General features: G+C 37.1%; 1 protein-coding gene across 1 annotated transcript; it reads left to right on the top strand.

Moving 5' to 3' along the window:
* The first annotated feature begins 2897 nt into the window (after positions 1-2897).
* On the top strand, positions 2898-3311 carry LOC142173400 (secreted RxLR effector protein 161-like). Its single transcript, XM_075238981.1, has 2 exons — positions 2898-2994; positions 3112-3311. The coding sequence occupies exons 1-2, from the start codon at positions 2898-2900 to the stop codon at positions 3309-3311; spliced, it is 297 nt and encodes a 98-aa protein (XP_075095082.1).
* The last annotated feature ends 5924 nt before the right edge of the window (positions 3312-9235 follow it).

Genomic DNA, 9235 nt, shown 5'->3' with positions numbered 1-9235 from the left:
ATTGTTTGTTGCATCGGACCAGATGAATACAACTGCATCTCAGCTTGTCAGTCTGCTAAGGAGATCTAGGAAGCTCTTCAAACTGCTCATGGGGAACAACTCAGGTTAAGCAGTCTAAAATTAATATGCTTACTACAGAGTATGAACTTTTCAAGATGAAGAAGGATGAGCCTATTCAGGATATGCACACACATTTAATCTCCATTATCAATGAGCTTCACTCCCTTGGAGAAGTCATCCCAAGAAACAAGCTGATCTGGAAAATACTCAGTGTTTTACTAGGTTCCTGGGAAAGTAAAGTGAATACTATCATTGAAGCCAAGGATCTGCAGAAGCTGACCATTGATGAACTCATTAGAAATCTCAAAATCTATGAGATAAAGAGAAAGAAAGATCTTGAAAGAAGAGAGCCTAAGAAGGGGAAGAACTTGCTTCTCAAAGCTGCCCACAGCGACTCAAGTAGTGATGAATCTGACATGGCGTATCTCACTTGAAGATTTCAAAAATTGATTCGTAGAAATGGTGGGATCCCAAAGAAAGGAAGTTCCAGCAAGAATTTTATAGGAAATGATTATTGTCATAAATGTGGAATGCCTAGACACTTCATTAAAGACTGTCTTCTTCATAAGCAGGATCATTACAAAAGCAACACTGATAAGGCAGCTAAGAGGAACCAGGCCCCTGACAGAAAGTTCAAAAAAAGAGATGTTGCTTACAATATGGTGAACCAAGCCCTAGCTGCCTAGGAGATACCTCCAGTGAATCTGAAGGTGAAGATGACCAAGGAGATACATCGATGATGGTTGTTGACAATGGATCTTCATAATAAGAGTCAATCTTTGCACTCATGGCCAAATCTGATGATGATGAGGATAAAGAGGAAGATGAGGTAAGTTTTCTTGATGTTCAAAGAAATTTGCAAACTTACTCTAAGAAAAAATTGATGTCCTTAGAAAATGTGTTGATTGATGCTATCATAGCCTTATTAATGAGAAAAATACTTTAATTGAAGAAATTGGTGACATAGAACAATAGAGGTATGATATAGTAGTTTCCATTGTAGACTTGAAGGAACAAGTGGAAGAAGTAATTAGAGAAAATACCTTGTTGAAAAACCAAATAAAAAAATGGATAGACACCCCAAAGGGTGAAGAAGTGGCTAGTGAGGCTCAACTTGAGCTTGAGAGTGAGCTTAATAAAGTTAAAACAAGTCTTGTTGTTGAGCTTGAAAAGAATAGAAAACTTCAGGAGGATCTAAAATGGGTTAAAAATGATCTTGATAAGTAACTTAAATGGACCCGTTTCTCTGATGTAATAACGTCTATGTACAAGAGTAATGTTGGAAACATGTAAGGAATCGGGTTCCAAAAGGCTAAAACCTCTTATAATCCCCATAACAAGTATGTAATTGTGGCTGATAATTGGTTGTGTACTCACTATGTTCAAACTGGTCATTACAAGGACTCTTGTAAAGTTAAAATCCAGTCTCTACAGAAAAATAAAGTTTTTGTTGAAAAGAAACATATTGTTGAGGAACCTGGTCTTGTAAGAGGAAAATATATGTTGCCTGCATGGGCAAAAATAAGTTTGATCCGCCCGCTCTATCATTATAAGGGACCTAAGCTGGCTTGGGTTCCTAAGTCTAATTAGTGATTTCGTGTGCAGGATGGAGTGAGAGGTAGCAGTAAAAAAATGTTATATGTATAGAGGCTGCTCTAAGCATATGACTGGAAGAATGGATGATTTCCTCTTACTCTAGGCCTTACAAGGTGGGTGTGTGTCCTTTAGTAACGACAAAAAGGGCTATATTCTTGGTGGTGGAAAAATTAGAAAAACACTCTCCCATGCAATTGAAAATGTATACTAGGTGAATGGATTGAAATCTAGCGTGTTGAATGTGTCTCAAATCTGTGATATGAAAAAATAAAGTGAAGTTCTTATCCAAATCTTGCACCTTCACCAATCTCAAAACAGGTGAAGTGGTGTTGATAGCCAAAAGGTTCAAGAACATCTATGTTGCAAACCTTGATTCACTGAATGGTGGTGATATAACATGCCTAAGTGTCATTGATGATGATGCTTAGTATGGCATAGAAGACTGGGGCATGCAAGTTTTTATTTGTTGAACAAGTTGGTTCTGGAGGACCTGGTTCGTGGGCTAAAGCTGTCAACGTTGCTTGCTACTTGATTAAGAAGTGCATGATTCTCGAGAAGTTTCTCTATGAACTGCTTAATGGGAGAAAACCCAAGCTGACTTACCTAAGAGCCTTTGGATGCAAAATATTTTGTTTTCAATAATGGTGGTAAAGGGTCACATAACAAAGAAAATAAAGATGAAGAATTTACGAAATTTCCTGGTGAAGCTATAGATAGTGCAAATGGAAAGACTAATTTGATGTGTCAAGTCAAGCAGAGCGATGAAGAAGATGTAGCAGAATCTCCAAAAGGCATAGAGGAACCTGATCCCTCTATCACCTCGACTGAAGCTGAACATAGAGTTGATGATATTGCATCAGGTACTCCTGATGCAGAACAAAGAACTGGAAGTCATAATTCTGTTAATGTCAATGGTGTTTCAAATATGGAGGAACCTCTTCCTTCAAATTCTGATGTTTAAGTACTTCAAAGTAGGGTTTGACTTTTTCCATTATTCCAAATAATAAAATAATAGAAAGAAAGAAGTTATTTTTTCTGTCCTTTAGTACAATGGTACAAATCACCAAAGACGGGTGGATGTTCAGTCTCAGTGGCAGAAAACCAGTACTATTTGGAACTTCACTTCTAGAGCTCCATCTCTTAGAATCAAAACCTTCTTGTTCTAAGATCTACTGAAAAGATTTGAGATGGAGAATGCTAAGACCATTGATACACCTATTGCCACTACTACTTAATTAGACATGGACAAACCTGGTTCTCCTGTCAATGAAACTATGTATAGGGGTATCATTGGATCTTTTCTGTACTTGACTGTTAGCAAACTTGATATTGTTTTTAGTGTTGGGTTGTGTTCTAGGTTCCAATCAAGCCTAAAAGAATCTCACTTGAAGGTTTCCAACATAATTTTGAGGTATCCTAAGGGAACGTAGGACTTGGTCCTCTTCTATCCTTCAGGACATAATTTTGACTTGGTTGGATATGCTGATGCTGATCATGTTGGATATCTGGTGGATCGAAAGAGCATATCTGGAATGGAACATTTTTTAGGGTCATGCTTGATCTCTTGGTGTATAAAGAAACAAAACATTGTGGCTCTTTCTACTATTGAAGATGAATATGTGGATGTTGCCTCTTGTTGTGCTCAACTGCTATAGATCAAGCAACAACTAGAAGATTTGGGTATGTTTACAGGTTGTGTGTCATTTTTGTGTGATAACACAAGTGCTCTAAACATGGCAAAGAACCTGGTACAACACAAGGGACAAAGCACATTAATGTACGATATTACTTTTTGAGGCACAATGTGGAAAAGGGGCTTATTTGTATGAAGATTTGCAAGACGAAGGATCAGGTAGCAGATATCTTTACCAAAGAACTGAGCAGAGAACACTTTGAAAGAGATCGTCTCGAGTCGGGGCTGATCAAGCTCAACTAAAGACCTGGTCCCTCGATGATTGGCTATGTAAAGAAGGAAAGGTACAATGCTAAAAAGCATTTTTCTGGTGGCATATAACTCAATTCTAGACCGTTACAGGTATACACACATGGAAGTTTCAAGAGAAAACAAGTATGAGTGATATTGCACTTCTAGAAGTTTTTGTTAAGATTTTAAAAAACCGTCAAGGAACCTGGTTCCTTTGACTCAGGTTAGTAGTCTCTTCAATAATTATATGCCTTTTTAAACTGCTGAAGTGTCATGTCATTAAATTATTCCCGCCTCTTTTCTAATTTTTGAAATCCAAAATGTTAAACCTTTTCCGAACTAACTTGTTGCCTCAAAAAAGCCATTTCCTTCTCTCACACCCAACCAAAATCGATTCTTTTCTTCTAAACCAGAATCAACCTTGTCTAAAAATCAATCCTTCTCTCCAAATATACCAGAAGTGAACCCAACTCTGTCATCTTCCAAAATCCCAACTCCATCTGAATCAAAACTCAGAGAAGTCTTTTGTAGATTTTGATTGGACTTTAACTGAAAGGAAACATGGTAAATCTAATATTCTAGAGAGTGAGGCTGAATTTATTATTGGGTTTGTGGAAGTCTTGAAGGATGAATAAATTTGTGAATGTGCTGGAAAAAGGGGAATTGAATGAGGGACCTAGTCCCTCAAGTCCTTATCATGATGTTAATTATGAAGATGATCTTTTTCTCTTAAGCTTTATGCTTAAACGAACCACTGATCCAGTAAAAAGGATTGATGAAAAGTATGTTGATTGATGATGAAGGGGCGTGACATGCTGATGTGAAGAATGGGGGAGGGAGAATGAAGTGGAAAAATCTTCACTTATGAGAAAGAACTCAAAAAAATGATCAAAATGGAAAAAAGAAAGTCAGTTGAGAAAGATGCAACATATGATAAGGGTGAATAGGTGGAGAAGAAGAAGATGGAGACTTGATCGTTTAGGAAAAGAAAGGGTAATGTGACTGAGGAGTTTGGTTCCTTACTGAAGCAAAAGGTTGAGTTATCGGGTTTAGAGAGGTAGAGGACTCTGAAATCTCGCAAAGTGTTGTTAGGAAAAGTGTTTGACTATGATATTGCAGAAAATTGGAGGAACTTCTTGACGTTGTTGAGTTCCAAAAATAAAATCACCTCTTTGTTTCTCCAAGTCCAAATGTTTTTGAAGAAGAAGTAAAACACTTATATGTTGTATGTGATACTCAGATGCTATATATGCATGGGACTCAGTTTGTTCTTGATGAGGAAAAGCTTGGTCAGATTCATGGTGTTTCGACTGATGGTTCAGCTCGCCCAGAAAAGTAGAGAACCAGGTCCCCTTGGTTCAGTGGCATAATAGAATGCTCAGTTGAAGGGTGAGAATGAAAGATTGAGAAAACAAGTAGAGGACCTGAGAGAGAAGATGATCATTGATTAGAGGTGTAAGGCCCCGTTAAAATTTCCTAATGATTTAAGATTTTAAAGTGCACCAACGGTATTTGGAAATAACGTGTTCGACTATTAAAGGAGACCCATGGGATAGAACCACATTATTTTGAAATGATAAATATATGTTTAAGGTATGTTTGAACATACTAAGTAGTTTTGTGAATGGCAAGAATTCGTGTGGAACAAGTTGGATACATTAAGTGGAAAGGATGTCTTAATTCGTACAAGATCCTACTTGAAATGCATGCTTCTACCAAACTATAATGATTTATGAGGTGATCTACCTATCACATTAAATCCCTTTGAGTTTAGTTTCTAACGTTTCAAACCGTTTGTCATTTGGACACTCCTACAAGAAGTTATGATCAAATTCCCAAAGGCTGGAAGAATGTGACTGTGCTATATTCCTCGCGAAGGCAGGTCTGTAGCACGCTAGACCGTGCTATATACCTCGCGAAGCCAAGTCTGTAGCGCGCTAGACCGTGCTATATCCCTCGCGAAGCCTGGTCTGTAGCTCGCTACAGAGCGTGCCTAGCCTGGTCAAAGCCAGGTCTGTACTGCACTAGACCGTGCTATAGAGCGTGCCTAGCCTGGTCTATAGCTCGCTACAGAGCGTGCCTAGCCTGGTCTATAGCTCGCTACAGAGCATGCCTAGCCTGGTTTATAGCTCACTACAGAGCGTGCCCAGCATGGTCTATAGCTCGGTTCAGAATTTCGGAGTATCCATTTTTCTATCTTTATAACCCGAACCAACTTCGATAAATAACCCTTGAAGCTCATTTTGGAGCAAAAAATCTGATATTTTTAGAGAGAAGTGAGAGTGTTCTAGAGAGAAGATGAAGCTCAAGTGATTTGTTTATCAAGATCTTGTCCAAGCCTTGAGATTCAACAAGAAATCCCTCAAGTTCTTCATTTAAAAGGTAAGGTTCCACACCTTAATCTTCAATTTCGGATTTGGGTAGAATATGGTTGATAGAGAGTATTATTCTTGGGTGTGAGAGTGTTATTTATAGATGCATATACCAATAAAGTTTATGGGAAGATTGTTGAGCTTAAATAAGTAAGGATTTGGTAGTTGAGTGAAGGAAATCTTGTAGAAGAACTTTGTAGCCAAATATGCACACCTAGTGTTTGATAAAATGCTCAAATGAGTTGAAACCATGAATATCTTCCTAATTATAATTCAATTTTCTCATGTCTCAAAATAGATTGGGAATGCTAGAATTTCCGGAACGTTGTAGTAATTTAAGGAAAGCTCAAAGGGAGGTATGTTGGCTAAACTTCTTCCCTAGAATTGAATTTCATGATGTTCTTGTAAGTCCCGAGTTATCCTTTATAAATTAACTATTTCGAATAAGCTTTGTGTTGAAAGGTATATATTCAAAATGTATTTCGGATGATCTTATCATATGATGTTATCCTTCGGGAATGTGTTCAAAGCATGAGTTGGATATAAAAATGTTATGACTCCAAGTAGTGTTTCAAGTGAAGGGTATTATGCCAAATTATGTAAGAAGTCTAAATGTGACTAAGACTCGTAATTGCTCATAGGTGTACTAAAGGTCATAATTAGAGATTCTTTGTTATCGATAATCTATAAAGATGCTTGAAAATGAAAGTATAGAATATAAGATACGGCCACCGTGCCATGAATGAAGAATAATATGTATGGAAAAAAGGGAGCCAATGAAATAATGATGTTGTAAGTAATTGAAAGTACTAATAAAGTGATAGTATGAACACGAAATGTGGTTGCTTGCCTAAATGAGAATTATGAGGTGTTGTATGTCCCAATGGTTTCAACTATAGTTGTATGCTTCTGAAATAATGTATGTAAATGACTTCGATGTTAAGTCCTCAAGAATCATGAACTTAGCTAATGAACTCAATATGTCAAGTAATTGAATCACAAGATGAAAGGGAGATGTCCTATGCTAAAAGATGATGAACCTTAAGAAATGAAATTGGGCTCATGTGCCATTAAAAGTGACTTATTGATTCATCATGTATGTGCTAATATAATGTGTGCTATGTTTCTCCATGATGAGCATGAACATGAAGTTCTTCAATGATCCGGGAACTTACGACCTTAATGTAATGTTAATAATGTTGCTTTGAGTTTATATATGGTTATATGCATAATGATATGCATGAACCCTATGGACGGTCTATGAAACGCATAGGTATATTGTGTTATGAAATCCTATGGACGGTCTATGAAATGCATAGGTATATTGTATTATGAAATCCTGTGGACGACCTATGAAACGCATAGGTATATTGTGTTATGAAATCCTGTGGACGGTCTATGAAATGCATAAGTATATTGTGTTATGAAATCCTGTGGACGGTCTATGAAACACATAGGTATATTGTGTTATGAAATCCTGTGGACGGTCTATGAAACACATAGGTATATTATGTTATGAAATCCTGTGAACGGTCTATAAAATGCATGGGTATATTGTGTTATGAAATCCTGTGGACGGTCTATGAAACGCATTGGTATATTGTGTTATGAAATCCTGTGGACGGTCTATGAAATGCATAGGTATATTGTGTTATGAAATCCTGTGGACGGTCTATGAAACACATAGGTATATTGTGTTATGAAATTCTGTGGATGGTCTATGAAATGCATAGGTATATTGTGTTATAAAATCCTGTGGACGGTCTATAAAACACATAGGTATATTGTGTTATGAAATCTTGTGGATGGTCTATGAAATGCACAAGTGTATTATATATGTAAACACTGTGAACGGTCTATGAAACACATAGGTGTGTTGTGTAAGTAAACACTGTGAACGGTCTATGAAACGCACATGTGTATTATATGGTATATTTGAATCCTATGAACGGTCCATAAGACGCATAGGTGTATTGTCTATGGAATCCTATGAACAGTCTATGAAAGACATAAGTGTTTAATATGACATGTGAACATTAAGGACGGTCTATGAAATGTATAGGTGTAAGATAAGAAAGGGATATGGACGGTCTAGTGAGACGCATTATTAACGCAGATATTGGCCATTTTCATTGGCCTTGTTTGAACATGTTGTTTCAATTACTTTGTATTATGTATTCCACACATAGTTCATATGGCTTATTTAATCCTAAACGAAATTTAAAATGATGTACTTCATATGACTCTTATTTGAATTACCATGATTTCATATGTTGTTTTGTTTGACTTACATGCGAGTACTATTCCACATGTACTCACGTCCCTTTTGCCGGGGGCGCAACATCTTTTAATGGATGCAGGTATACTTTTACAGGATGATTTGGATCTTTGGTAGGGATCTTTTGCGTAGCAGATTATGGTGAGGCCGCTATAATTCCAGTGAGCAATCCAGTCTAGTTGGTTTTATGTACTTAGGTATCTATTGTCATAGAAGCTACATGTACACTGTGGGTCAAGTACTTAAGTTTTTGAGTTTCGTCATGTATTTATGTTCACAGATATTTATGAAGCTATGTACCCATCATGAGAGAAAAAGAAAAGAAAAAAAAATATTTATGGGCCATTGAGCCAAATGTATTCAAATATGAAAGTCATGATTTAATTATGTTTTGATAAATCATGCATGAGTTATGATGAGAGGTTGATGTAACATAGGCTTGCTCGGCTGGCTTCACTCGGTTGAGCGTCGGTCGCGCTCCTCGAGTTCGGGGCATGAAAAGAGGACTGTGAATGAACTAATGGACAAGCTCATCAAGTCATTATCCCCTTAATTTTCTTCCTGCCCGGTGATCCATGTCTTTCACCCCTTCCAAGTTTCCTCAAATTCCTATCTTCTTTTGACTCTTGTGTTTGATGACATTGGTACTTTAGTTGTTTAAATTGTCATATTCTGCATTGTTGAAACTACTGTGCTTTTGTTATAATTATTCTACTATGGGCAATCACTCTATTATGTACAATGACATTCACTTGCTGTTCTTGTTATTGTTTATGTTGTGTTGCCCAAGTGGCATAAGTTAATGTTGCTAAACTTATTTTTGGTTGTGTTTCTTCTGTTATTCTTTTCAATGATGCCAAAAGGGGGAAGTTACATAGGTGTCAACAGGGGGGGAACATAATCGAATTGATATGTCGTATTGTGCATGAAAGATAACTCTACTTCGCAGGGGAAGCTTTGTTGTTAACATGTTGATCATAGGTCTGATCCGTAGGGGAACACGTG

This window comes from Nicotiana tabacum, chromosome 19, assembly GCF_000715075.1.
Source record: "Nicotiana tabacum cultivar K326 chromosome 19, ASM71507v2, whole genome shotgun sequence".
Taxonomy (NCBI): domain Eukaryota; kingdom Viridiplantae; phylum Streptophyta; class Magnoliopsida; order Solanales; family Solanaceae; genus Nicotiana; species Nicotiana tabacum.
Note: the sequence above shows the minus strand (reverse complement) of the source record. Positions and strands in the feature narration are given on the sequence as shown.